The 13,045-nt window shown below is 43.0% G+C and overlaps 1 protein-coding gene across 1 annotated transcript in view; it reads right to left on the bottom strand.

Moving 5' to 3' along the window:
* LOC133444587 (copine-8-like) overlaps nucleotides 1-9,695 on the bottom strand; it is a 117,528-nt gene extending 107,833 nt beyond the window's left edge. Inside the window, exon 1 of the mRNA XM_061722434.1 lies at nucleotides 9,592-9,695. Coding sequence (XP_061578418.1) covers nucleotides 9,592-9,674 — 83 coding nt within the window. The 5' untranslated portion in view covers nucleotides 9,675-9,695. The remainder of the gene's footprint in view (nucleotides 1-9,591) is intronic.
* Between the last annotated feature and the right edge of the window lie 3,350 nt (nucleotides 9,696-13,045).

Consider the following 13,045-nt stretch of genomic DNA (forward strand, 5'->3'; position numbering starts at 1 on the left):
ATGACGCGTGTCGGTTGTTCAATATAACTGCGTCAGACCAAGCGCAGACACAAGCTGCTCTGATCCAGACGGGTGGAGTTGGAACAAACTGTCACACAATGTCGAGAGAACGAGACAGATTCAGGAAATTTCCATCAGGGGATGAAAAAAGAAAAAAACTAAAGAAAATGGAAGAGTTTAATGCCTCTCTGAAAGGCTCGTTTGATTAATTTGTTACAAAAATCACCGATCCGACCGGGTCTCAAGCAGCCGTGGGGCCCCGCGTCGAGGCAAGAGATGATGATGAGGCAGGGGAAGGTATCCAGTATTTTGCTAATTGGAGAGTTAAAATTGCGCATATAGACACCCGATCCGACCCGAAAAACCCCAAAATTTTGCGCGCGCTCGCTACACTCACGCGCGAGGGCCCTCCTGGCCATTTCACACAGGGCCTCGCAAATCTCCCAGGCGGCTCTGACTGCATTCCATATATTTACACCCCTTACAGTGTAAGGGGTGTAAATATATGGAATGCACTTGATGAAAAATTGAAGATGTGCCAGTCGATTCATGCATTCAAACGTTTGTTTAAGTTTAATGTGTTTGAAAAATATGAGGGATCCAGTAGATGATACTATTACGGAATTATGTTCGGGATTGTGTAAACAATATGATTTTTTTGTATAATGTTTTGTATGTTGCGATCTGAAAAAGTTGATAATCTGAGAAGGGTAGGCGTAAATAAGCAATAGCTTCAGCCTATTCCTTTTCGGTTAGGTCTCTCTTTTTTTAGGTGAACTAATGCTTTCTGTTGGTGTCTAAATTCTGAATGACCTGGCCGAAATAAATATATTTTCATTCATTCATTCATTCATCGTGACATCACAGCTCCACCGTGACATCACAGCTTCATCGTGACATCACAGCTTCATCGTGACATCACAGCTTCATCGTGACATCACAGCTCCGACGTGACATCACAGCTCCATCGTGACATCACAGCTCCATCGTGACATCACAGCTCCATCGTGACATCACAGCTCCATCGTGACATCACAGCTTCATCGTGACATCACAGCTCCATCGTGACATCACAGCTCCATCGTGACATCACAGCTCCATCGTGACATCACAGCTCCATCGTGACATCACAGCTTCATCGTGACATCACAGCTCCATCGTGACATCACAGCTCCTACGTGACATCACAGCTCCACCGTGACTGACCAGGTGTGCCCCGCCTCCCACCTGAATACCGCTTACTTAAACCAACGCTACCTGGAGCCCAGGTAATGATTTGGGGGTGTGGCTTGGAGCTTCTTTGATTGATCCACTCAGAACCCGCTCAGACCCGGTCAGACCAGTGTTGCCAACTTAGCGACTTTGTCGCTAGATTTAGCGACTTTTCAGACCCCTATAGCGACTTTCTTTCAAAAAAGCGACCAGCGACAAATCTAACGACTTTTTCTGGTGTTATTGGAGACTTATCTGGTGGGCAGAGCAGAGCAGAGAGGAGACCCTCACCACTCGCTTGCGCAAAGCCGCCGCTGGCTTGCAGAGCGGGATGTAAATGTAAACGTTTCTTTTGGGTCACTTTGCCAGTCCCAAGCCCGGATAAAGGAGGAGGGTTGGTTGTAGAGCTAGCAATTTCACCCTACATAACAATCTTTTGATTCAATTTGCTGTTATAACATTTAACAATACAGGACAAAACTGATGTGTGTAATGTGGATCTAGACAAAGCATTAAAATCATTAAATGTTGTTAATGTTGAAATTATTTGTGTACATTTGTAGTTCTAAACATATTTAGGGTGTTTTTTACTCACTTTTGTCTCTCCCACAACGTTATTCCTCTCTCCTACAGCTTCCATTACAGTTATATGCAAATTGCCAATTATGCAAATTAGGCTATGACGTCATTTAGCGACTTCTAGCGACTTTTGGGACAGCCAATAGCTACTTTCCTATTGGAGTTGGGAACACTGGGTCAGACCAGACATCCTGCAGATGTGGTACAGGAGGATCCTGCCGAGGTCAGCGCTGACGGAGCTGCTTCAACCATCTGGTTAACAACCAGATTAGTCAGTGTGAGAAACCTGAATGTACCCATTATTGCATCTTTTATTGTTTCCATCCTTGCTGCGAGAGCGACTTCAGCGGCTCTGCAGAGACACCCGAGCGGGAAAATCACACCACCCACGAGCTCGGGGCTGAGAAACGGTGTTTTGGCGTGGCTGTCGCTCACACACACACACACACACACACACACACACACACACACACACACACACACACACACACACACACACACACACACACACACACACACACACACACACACACACACACACACACACACACACACACACACACACCCATGTTGTTTTGTGTTGCATAATAAATGCAGCGTGTGAAATGTGAGATCTGCCGAGCAGCATATTGGTCCGTCCCTCAGACGAGGGAGCGTCGGGATTTCAGCCGTCACGACGTCAGTAACGTAGCTTCTGCGTGTTTTTAATGGTAAATCAGTGAAATCCCGTGAAAATATGTTATATAACGACTCGATTACCAGTTTAGCGCATAACTAACACAATAAAATCATAACTCTGGTAATATGGACGCAGTTCAGCGCAGGAAAGAGGTCCAGTCGTGGGTAGACGGGTCACGGGGGCAGTAGCCAAAGTCCCTCTCCCCGGCCACTTCATCCGGCTCCTCTTGTGGTATCGGGGTCCCCATCCAGGTCCGGGTACAAGACCCAGACAAGACCAAGACCAAAACAAGACCAAGACAAGTTCAGCTCAAGACCAAGACCAAGACAACACCAAGACTAGTTCAGCTCAAGACCAAGACCAAGACTAGTTCAGCTCAAGACCAAGACCAAAACAAGACCAAGACCAAGACAAGACCAAGACTAGTTCAGCTAATGTGTCATCTGGCTGTAAAAACGATAAATTCCTATTGATGACGTTTTTTGTGTAAAGCTGATTTATGGTTCTGCGTTAAATCCACGCACAACGTACGTGAAGGAAGGAAGGAAGGAAGGAAGGAAAGAAAGAAAGAAATGAGCCAGAAGGAAAGAAAGAAAGAAAGAAAGAAAGAAAGAAAGAAAGAAAGAAAGAAAGAAAGAAAGAAAGAAAGAAATGAGCCAGAAAGAAAGAAAGAAAGAAAGAAATGAGCCAGAAAGAAAGAAATGAGCCAGAAAGAAAGAAATGAGCCAGAAAGAAAGAAAGAAAGAAATGAGCCAGAAAGAAAGAAATGAGCCAGAAAGAAAGAAAGAAAGAAAGAAAGAAAGAAAGAAATGAGCAAGAAGGAAAGAAAGAAAGAAAGAAAGAAAGAAAGAAAGAAAGAAAGAAAGAAAGAAAGAAAGAAAGAAAGAAAGAAAGAAAGAAAGAAAGAAAGAAAGAAAGAAAGAAAGAAAGAAAGAAAGAAAGAAAGAAAGAAAAATTCCCGTTGATGACGTTTTTGTGTAACAAACATGGCGGATCTGAGAGCGAGATATTCCGACTGGTAAACCAAGAGCTTTGTCTTTCAGCTCCTTCTTCACCACAACCGACCAATGCACCTGTCAATCACCCTGAACAAGACACTGAGGTGCTTGAACTCCTCTGCTCCCGACCTGGAGAGGGAACTCCCTGTCCTAGCTGAGGACCATGGTCCCGGATTCCTCCTTTGACCCGATGAAGCCAACAGAACCACATCATCTGCAAACAGCACAGACCCGCTTTTCGGTACCATTTCTGCCCCAGATACAGACGAGCGGAAGTGAGTAGATGGATGAACATAAACCGACGTGCGGATGAGTTAAAAACAGCGTTTGTTACTTAGATGAGTCACATCTCCGAGAAGCTGCTACTTCACCACGACATGAAAATAGATGAAGAAAGACAGAAATAAATAGGTAAAAGAAGAGAACTCAGATATTCTGGCAGGCTCTGATCCTGACATGAAGCGAGTCATTAGCGGGCCGACTTCAAAACAGAAGCAGCTGGCTGATTTTCAGTCGGAAACCTAATTCAGTCCAAAGTCTTTGTTCTTGTGCGTATCGGGAAGCGTCTCCAACCAGCTTCACACGGCGAGCTTTAAGAAACGGCAGAAATGAGCCCAAAACGAGCCCCGAGGGCCGCTGACTCAAGCCAACATCTCCGACTCAGCCTAAATACTATTTATTTGTAATCCGGGATCTCTTGGCTGACTCCTGCTTTCGGAGCATTTGCTCAGCTCTTGGGAGATTAAATCAGAACTATTCTGATGATTCGCTCTTATTCTCCGTTTCCACCCTCCAGAAATGCAAAGACAGTAGAAGAGATGACGACGAGCGGCTGCAGATCAAAACGCTGCAGTGCGATGTTTCCCACACGGGTCACGTTTGGGGGGAAAACCAACTGAAAAACTGAGAGAACAAACATAACAGAAGCTTCTTAAAGGACGGCTGTGTAATAATAATATGATTTTTCTCCACCAAGAGTTCAGCAAACATAGAAGGTTAAAGTCGTCACTGAGTGTGAAATGTTCCATTTGTGGGTTGAAAATGTAGAACAATGTTTCCTAAGAAATCCAACAATCTTTCTTCAGTTTAAAGTTGTGTAACATTGAATTTGAAGGTTGATGAACGTTATTAACTCTTTAATGGAGGTGAAAACAGGAACGTTTAAACTTCCTACGAGAATATCCTGATACTTGTTAAACTGTGACGACATCCAGTTTTACATTTTGGAAGTTTGTTATTCGTTGTTTTTAGCTACAACCAAAAAATATATATTATTTGCTAAAATGTTATAAATGTTATTTTACCTTTAAAATGTAAAAGATATTATGAAACATAGTGTAGACCTGGCTACAAACTGGGAAGGTCTTCCTAACGGAGGTCTTGGACGTCAGCAGGGAAGTCGTGAACTTAGGAAGTCGTGAACGAAGAAAGTCGTGAACGAAGGAAGTCGTGAACGAAGGAAGTCGTGAACGAAGGAAGTCGTGAACGAAAAAAGTCGTGAACGAAGAAAGTCGTGAACGAAGAAAGTCGTGAACGAAGGAAGTCGTGAACGAAGGAAGTCCTGAACGAAGAAAGTCATGAACGAAAAAAGTCGTGAACGAAGAAAGTCGTGAACGTCAGCAAGGAAGTCGTGAACGAAGAAAGTCGTGAACGAAGAAAGTCGTGAATGAGGAAAGTCGTGAACGAAGAAAGTCGTGAACGTCAGCAAGGAAGTCGTGAACGAAGAAAGTCGTGAACGAAGAAAGTCTTGAATGAGGAAAGTCGTGAACGAAGAAAGTCGTGAACGTCAGCAAGGAAGTCGTGAACGAAGAAAGTCGTGAACGAAGAAAGTCGTGAACAAAGAAACTAATGAACGAAAAAAGTCGTGAACGAAGAAAGTCGTGAACGAAGAAAGTCGTGAACGAAGGAAGTCGTGAACGAAGAAAGTCATGAACGAAAAAAGTCATGAACGAAAAAAGTCGTGAACGTCAGCAAGGAAGTCGTGAACGAAGAAAGTCGTGAACGAAGAAAGTCGTGAACGTCAGTGGGGAAGTCGTGAACGAAGAAAGTTGTGAACGAAGAAAGTCGTGAACGAAGAAAGTTGTGAACGAAGAAAGTCGTGAACGAAGAAAGTCGTGAACGTCAGTTATGAAGTCGTGAACGTCAGAAGTCGTGAACATCAGCAAAGAAGTCGTGAACGTTGGAAGTTGTGAACATCAGCAAGAAATTTGTGAACATCATCGGGGAAGTCGTGAAAGTCGGAAGTCATGAACGTTGAAAACAACAACTCTTTTTCCCAGATGGACTAAACATTTCTTTAGTCCGGATCTTGTGCATTTTGTTGAGATTGTTTAAATTCACACCTGCGATCTTTCCACATACCTGCACACCTGCACACTTACACACCTGCACACCTACACACCTGCACACTTACACACCTGCACACCTGCACACCTACACACCTGCACATCTGCACACTTACACACCTGCACACTTACACACCTGCACACTTACACACTCACACACCTGCACACCCACACACCCACACACTTACACACCTGCACACCCACACACCTGCACACCTGCACACTTACACACCCACACACCCACACACTTACACACCTGCACACCCACACACCTGCACACCTGCACACTTACACACCTGCACACCTACACACTTACACACCTGCACACCTGCACAATACCTAATAACCGGTTCTTGTTCTCATGAATGACTCGAACCAGCAAATAAAAGAAAAAGAAAATCTAACATTTAAATTGACTTAAAAATAACAGTGAAAAACCCTCATAAAAGTAACAGCTCATCATAAAAAACCTACATTAATTGGATGTCTTAAAAACACAAACTCACCGACTATTAAAAGCTCATTTTGTTCTTAAATGTCCTAAATAAACGTTCAGTTCAGATCAGTGAGATTAAACCTCCATTCAGACACCGCCTGACATATAATTGACTTAAAAGTGTATCATCAAGAAACCGTCTGTAGTTAAACTCCCGGCAGCATCCAGCCGCGCTGGCGGCTCGCAGCGCATCAACTTACCCAGAAACCCCCGGGATCAGACCCACGCTGGGGGGATTTGGGGGTTTCTTTCTTAATCAACGAGACGTCACCAAAGCACCAAGCAGACGCACCGTGAGGGGACAGCGCTACAGACCCGCGGGACCAGGAACCACAGCGGGGCCAGCAGGAGTTCCCGCCGCCTGCCGGCTGCACCGGAGCTCAATATGTGAACTCTGACCTCTTCCTGCCACCGACGGCTGCACAGAACCCTCCACCGTCGCTAGTACGACGCTACGGCACCTCAGCTTTGATACGGAGGGAGAATATCTCCTTAAAGGGGAACATTTTATGTTATTTTTATCCTTTAAATCAGGGTTAAAAACATTAATGTTTACTTGAGCGTACTCCTAAATTAAACTTACCTGCTGTATTCTACTGCCCTTATTTTTAACAGCTTGTGCTTTTTATTATTTTACTTCTTTTCTTATCATCTTATTCTCAATTTTTTCAATCTTATTTGTTATTTACTGTCTAATTATGTCTTGCTGCTTTTAATGTCAATGTAAAGCACTTTGAATTACCTTGTGTTGAATTGTGCTATATAAATAAATTTGTCTTGCCTTGCCTTGCCTATTAAACTGAAAAATATTTCAGTTTAAATATAAATTTAAAGAGAAAAAAATAGCAATGTATGTATGAAATAGTCTAAATATATAATATATGCATATGGAGACAGACAATTTATTTTCTTGTTTTTCTTTTCTTGTGATATTAATTAAGTAATTGTGCAGACCATCTGTTATTATTGTTCAATTTTGTTTTGAGGGAGGGGCAGGTATAAAGATTTTCTTCTTCCTGCTCCTTTCTGGTTCTGGAATATGTTTTTGATTGTGTGTTCATTTTACTTGCTTGCTTCTTTTCTTTGCATATTTCCATGACCAGAATAAAAATTAAATTAAATGAAATGAAAAGGGAAAAAACCAACGTTCTTGTGGTTGAGAGCAAATATTTGGGTGTGTTAAGTGCCAACCAGACTTCACACGAAGACCAGGATTCCTTTACACGGTTCACAGCACGACAGTTTCTGGTTCAGATCCCGCCAGGAGAGTTTATACGGAGCAAAACGTTCATTTCTGATATGACTGGTGGACAGTCGGCTCGCTGCTATCTCTTCCTCATCGTTGATTACTGTTACCACGGTTGAGCCCCGCACGAGAAAAAGAACCGCTGTTCGGACACCGATGGGTCACGTGACCTCATGCTCCGTCCACCGGATGTGATTGGTGGTTGACTCTGTCCAGTTTAGACTTCTAGTTCCTAAGATCAACCGTCATGTCTCTAGTAGGTGTTCCTCAACTGTCTATTAACCCTTTTCCACCAAACCAGTTCCAGTTCTGGTTCTGGTTCTCGTTCAACTTTAGAACCAGCTAAGAACCGGTTTGTTTTCCACAGCTCGGGTGATAAGAGGAGCCACGTCATTACGTCTCTGCAAACGTCAGTTACGTCGCTGCGTTTGCGTGAAAGTTGCAGCAACAACCAGGTATCTGCTCTAACAGGACTTGGTCCACGTAGCTCCTCCGTGGACACATCTCTAAAAGACAGGTTGTCTCCTCCTCAGACCCATGATGCTTTGCTGCATCCAGATTCATTCTTATTTGAAAATGTCTCCGTCTCCAAGTCTTGCTGTTGCCGTTGGTCTGAATAACTCCCCCCCTCCGCTTACGTAAACGGTTCTTTCCTCTGGACCAGGGGTCGGCAACCCGCGGCTCTTTAGCGCCGCCCTAGTGGCTCCCTGGAACTTTTTCAAAAATGTTTTCTTCTTTTCTTTTTTTCCTTTTTTTTCTCTTTTTTCCTTTTCTCTTTTTTTCCCTTTTTTCTTTTTTTCTGTTTTCTTTTTTCCTTTCCTTTTTAATCTCGACATTTCGACTTTTTTCTCAACATTTCGACTTTTTTCTCGAGATTTTACTTCAACATTTATCTCGACATTTCAACTTTTTTCTTGAAATTTTGACTTTTTTCTCGAAATTTTGACTTTTCTCGACATTTCGACTTTTTTCCTTGGCATTTCGACTTTTTTCTTGAGATTGTACTTCAACATTAATCTCGACATTTCGACTTTTTTCTCAACATTTCGACTTTTCTCGACATTTTGACTTTTTTCTCAATATTTCAACTTTTTTCTCAACATTTCACCTTTCGATTTGCCTTCATTCTAAGGCTTATACATACAAGACTTTTCATTTTTTGCGGCTCCAGACATATTTGTTTTTTGTGTTTTTGGTCCAGTATGGCTCTTTCAACATTTTGGGTTGCAGACCTCTGCTCTAGACCAGCAAAGAGTTGGTGCTACCTTGGAACTGGAGCCAGTTCTTTGTCAGTGGAAACAGAAATCCCAGTTCCAAACTCAGCACTGGTCCAGAACCAGAACCAGAACCAGCCCTGGAACCGGTTTGGTGGAAAAGGGCTATATTACACTTCACCAGCTCATCACTGCATGGGAAGAACTCACAGCGCCATCTAGTGTTTGGTGGTGAAATCACAGCGGGGACACAAACTATGGAGATCCTGAACGTTACACGGAGCCATTAAACTAATCTCAGGGTTGCATTTTCACAAGATCACACTCCTTACTTCAAAACTTTGCATTTTCACACCCGCAAAAAGCTTTGTTTCATCACAAAACCGTTGCCATGGGAACGGTCCCTTTGTTTTCACTCATCTTATTCAGGTTCCTCTGAAGGTGTGAAAACACAGCTCTGTCTCAGACTCTTGGAGAAACACCCAGAACCGTAGGACGGTGCTGAAACCTGCCGCTGTGAACTGAGCTGTTGAGCTCAGAGCTGTTTTCCTGCATCTCTGAGGCTTTTACACCAAAACCTGTCACACACACGACTCAGCGAGACTTCAGGGAATTCACTAGTCTGAAATAATAACAACAACTTTTGAGGTGGAAAAGCTCCAACGGGTCATTTGAAATGATGTTTTCCCAGTGGGATCTTTGATTGTAAACTGTAATTATCAATCACATCAACACTTTCCGAGCCCAGAGCCGCGCAGGGTCAAGACCCCGCGGCTCGTTTTCACACCCGCAACCTCGCAGCATCACTCGGCTGGAACTCACCTGCAAGAAACCGTGAGTTCAACTTTGGTGGCGGGTATCGCGGCGGTGAAGGGGTCCGCGTCCCCGATGCACGCCATGTTCATGGAGCCGCTGGTGCTGATGCTGCTGATGCTGAGGATGCTGATGCTGCGCGATCACGAGCCGCCTCAGCGGCGTCAGGAGCGGAGCCCAGAGGAGAGGAAGAGGAGGAGGAGGAGGAGGAGGATGGAGGAGAATGGAGGCGAAGCCGCGGAGAGACGAGCGTCTCCCGGCAGCGCGGAGCACCGAGGGGGAGATGCGGGAGCGCCGAGCTGCAGCGCGTCTCTGAGCAGCTCCGTGAGCCGGAGGAGAGAGAAGAGAGAGGGAGGGAGGAGAGGAGCGAGGAGGGGCGGGAGGAAGCACGGAGAGAGAGAGAGAGAGAGAGAGAGAAAGAGAGAAAGAGGGGGGTAATTCAACAGATCCATCCACAACCTCTCCTTGGAGATGCGTTCACGGCTGCTGTTCTGTCGATTTCTGCTGCTTTGTCGAAAAATGCTGCCGCTGCATAAACCGATACCAGTACTCGAGTTGTAAAAAAAAAAAATCAGGGGGGGTGGATGGTGGATTTTATTTATTTATTTTATTCATTTGTGCTGATTACAAATAATATAATATATTATAAATAATAGCAGTGACCAAAACACCTGCAGAAATACTGCAGGAATGACATAGCAGCAGTTAAATGCAGCCTTCTGTAAGCTTTAAATATCCACTGGGCTTACATCAAATACATCAAAACACAACAATAAAAAACACTTTTCTGAACTTATGACTCTGTCTTTCACAGGATAAGTAAAATGGATCACTGCAAAAACTCAAAATCTTAACAAGAATATTTGTCTTATTTCTAGTTAAAATGTCTCATTTTAGTAAAAAAAAATCTTATTACACTTAAAACAAGACTCGTCACTGGAAAAAACAACAATTTTCACCTGTTTCAAGTAGATTTTCACTTGAAATAAGTAGAAAAATCTGCCAGTGGAACAAGATTTTTTTGCTTGTAATAAGAAGATAAATCTGTCAGATTTTTCTACTTATTTCAAGTGAAAATTTACTTGAAACAGTGAAAATGGTCAAATAAGTAATTTTTCTGATGTTATTTTTCTGGTGATGACTCTAAATGTTGAAATAGCAGTAAAACCACATTCATTGATGAAATGATATAAGGGATGGAAAGGGGGGATGGCAATTTTACAGAGTGGATGATCTTTGACTGTTTTTATTTCAGGGGGGATGCCATCCCCCCTCATCCTCAACTCCAGTACTGCCGATAGCGTCTGTCTATCGATTGGTTGCAACCCAAATCTAGACGGCAATGTCACTGGCTTCAGTTCCTTTTTAAATGTGTTTATTTTCACTGTCCCCCATATTTAAAAGAACTCGTGATTCCATATAACTCTCCATACTCACTCAGACATATTTACCTTTTTTTTTTCTTCCTAGAGGTTGGTAAAAGATCATTTCATTTTAAAGCTCCATCAGATTGGAATAATCTTCCTCTCTTTTTGCGTTCTATTACCTCTTTTCATTGTTTTAAGTTGTCATTATACTCTCATCTTAAAACAAATTGCCTATGTTTTTAATTTATTTATGTATTTTTTGTCCTTTTTTTCCTATATATTTTTTTCTCTCTGTTATGTTATATTTATTTCATTTTTCCTGTTATTCAATGTTGCTATTTTGTAACTAGACTTTTGTGGGTAGGGGTTGTGTGTGGGAGGGGGTGAGCAAGATGTCTGTGTTTGTTTATGTCATGTATGTATATACTGTAATGTGATGTAATGTATGTTTTCTTGGGACCCCCTTGAAAATGAGATGGCACATCTCAAGCAGCCAATAAATTCTGAAATTTTGCTTCCCTATCAAAAAATGCTACCTGATGGTTTTCTACCTTTATAGAGCTACAATCTTTTTTTATATATTTTTTTATTAACATTATTTCTCATTACAGCATGTTTGTGCATCAAGTAATACAAGTTTGTGCAAATAATACCTGTTTTATAATTCAAGAAAAAGAAAAAAAAAACAGATAATAAATAAAATCAACAAAATATGAAATAAAAAATAAACAAATAAAGAAATTGCATGTACATATGAGAACACATGCTCCCAAGAAAAAAGAAAGAAGGAAAAAGACAAATAATAAAATAATTCTGAACACAATAAGGAAACACATCTAATATACATGTAGACAGGATAACAATGACTTCAGTCAAATAATGTAGAAGGCACTCATTAAAAAATAATAGGTCACAAACATGTCAGATGCAAGAAGGATTATTCACACACACAAACACACTTCCCATTCCACCCCCACCAACCTCCCATGTACAGCGAGTTACGTGCAGCTTCTCTCCGTATGACGGACAGCTGATCAGAGCAAGCAGGACCCCAGAACCGCGGGCCCAAGTTCCTGAGGGGCCCGTAAAGATGTGTATACAGTACACTTATGGTTAATACAGTTATTACTTATTTGCGCATATTAGTCGTATTTATGATTAAAATCCTCTCGCTAAAACGCCCTCCAGTGTCCACTACATTGGACCAGACCATCTTACTGCACATGTGCAGAACGGATCCAAGAAAATGGCGGCAAAACAAAAACAAACAGCACAAAGTGGCGAGAGAGGAAGAAGACAGTAATCGAGAAGAGAAAACACGACACAAAGATGAAAAGAGGAGGAAGAAAAGAAAATATTTACTTAAAAAATCTAGTGAAATCAGTGGGCAGTAGTGGGCAGGAGCGTCCAATAATCAATAGTTTAGCGGTTCAAATCCCGCTCTCTCACTTCATAGTGTCCTTGGGCGAAAAAAATAAATAATTTGACGTTTGTGAATGATCCATTCTAAGTATTCTATCAGAGAACCTGCTGGTAAAAAATAATACATGCATTAATAGACCCTTTTTGTGTTTGTAAACAATGATGACGTAAAACGTATGCGCGCGCATTTTGGCAACGGAAGTACGGCGGAGATGAACAGCGTGTCAAGCTCTGCAAGGGGATTATCAACTAAAGATCACGAATCTTACCTTAACAAGTTGACTTTGACAAATGGTGTCCGACTTCCAGATCCGTGTTCTATTAATGAGTGGGTTGAAGATGTTAGCAAGTGGCCAAATGGGTTGTCGTCCCGGGGCGGTCCCTCCCCCCTCACCGCGGAGCTGCGGAGCCTCCAACCCGGACTGAGAGGGTCATGAGCGGCCAGCGGATCCCCGAGCTCCCGGAGGGGTCCGGGGTGGCTCCTGGAGGTTCTGGAGGATCCGGAGTGGCTCCTGGAGGTTCTGGAGGATCCGGAGTGGCTCCTGGAGGTTCTGGAGGATCCGGAGTGGCTCCTGGAGGTTCTGGAGGATCCGGAGTGGCTCCTGGAGGTTCTGGAGGATCCGGAGTGGCTCCTGGAGGTTCTGGAGGATCCGGAGTGGCTCCTGGAGGTTCTG

Source organism: Cololabis saira, chromosome 5, assembly GCF_033807715.1.
Source record: "Cololabis saira isolate AMF1-May2022 chromosome 5, fColSai1.1, whole genome shotgun sequence".
NCBI lineage: Eukaryota > Metazoa > Chordata > Actinopteri > Beloniformes > Belonidae > Cololabis > Cololabis saira.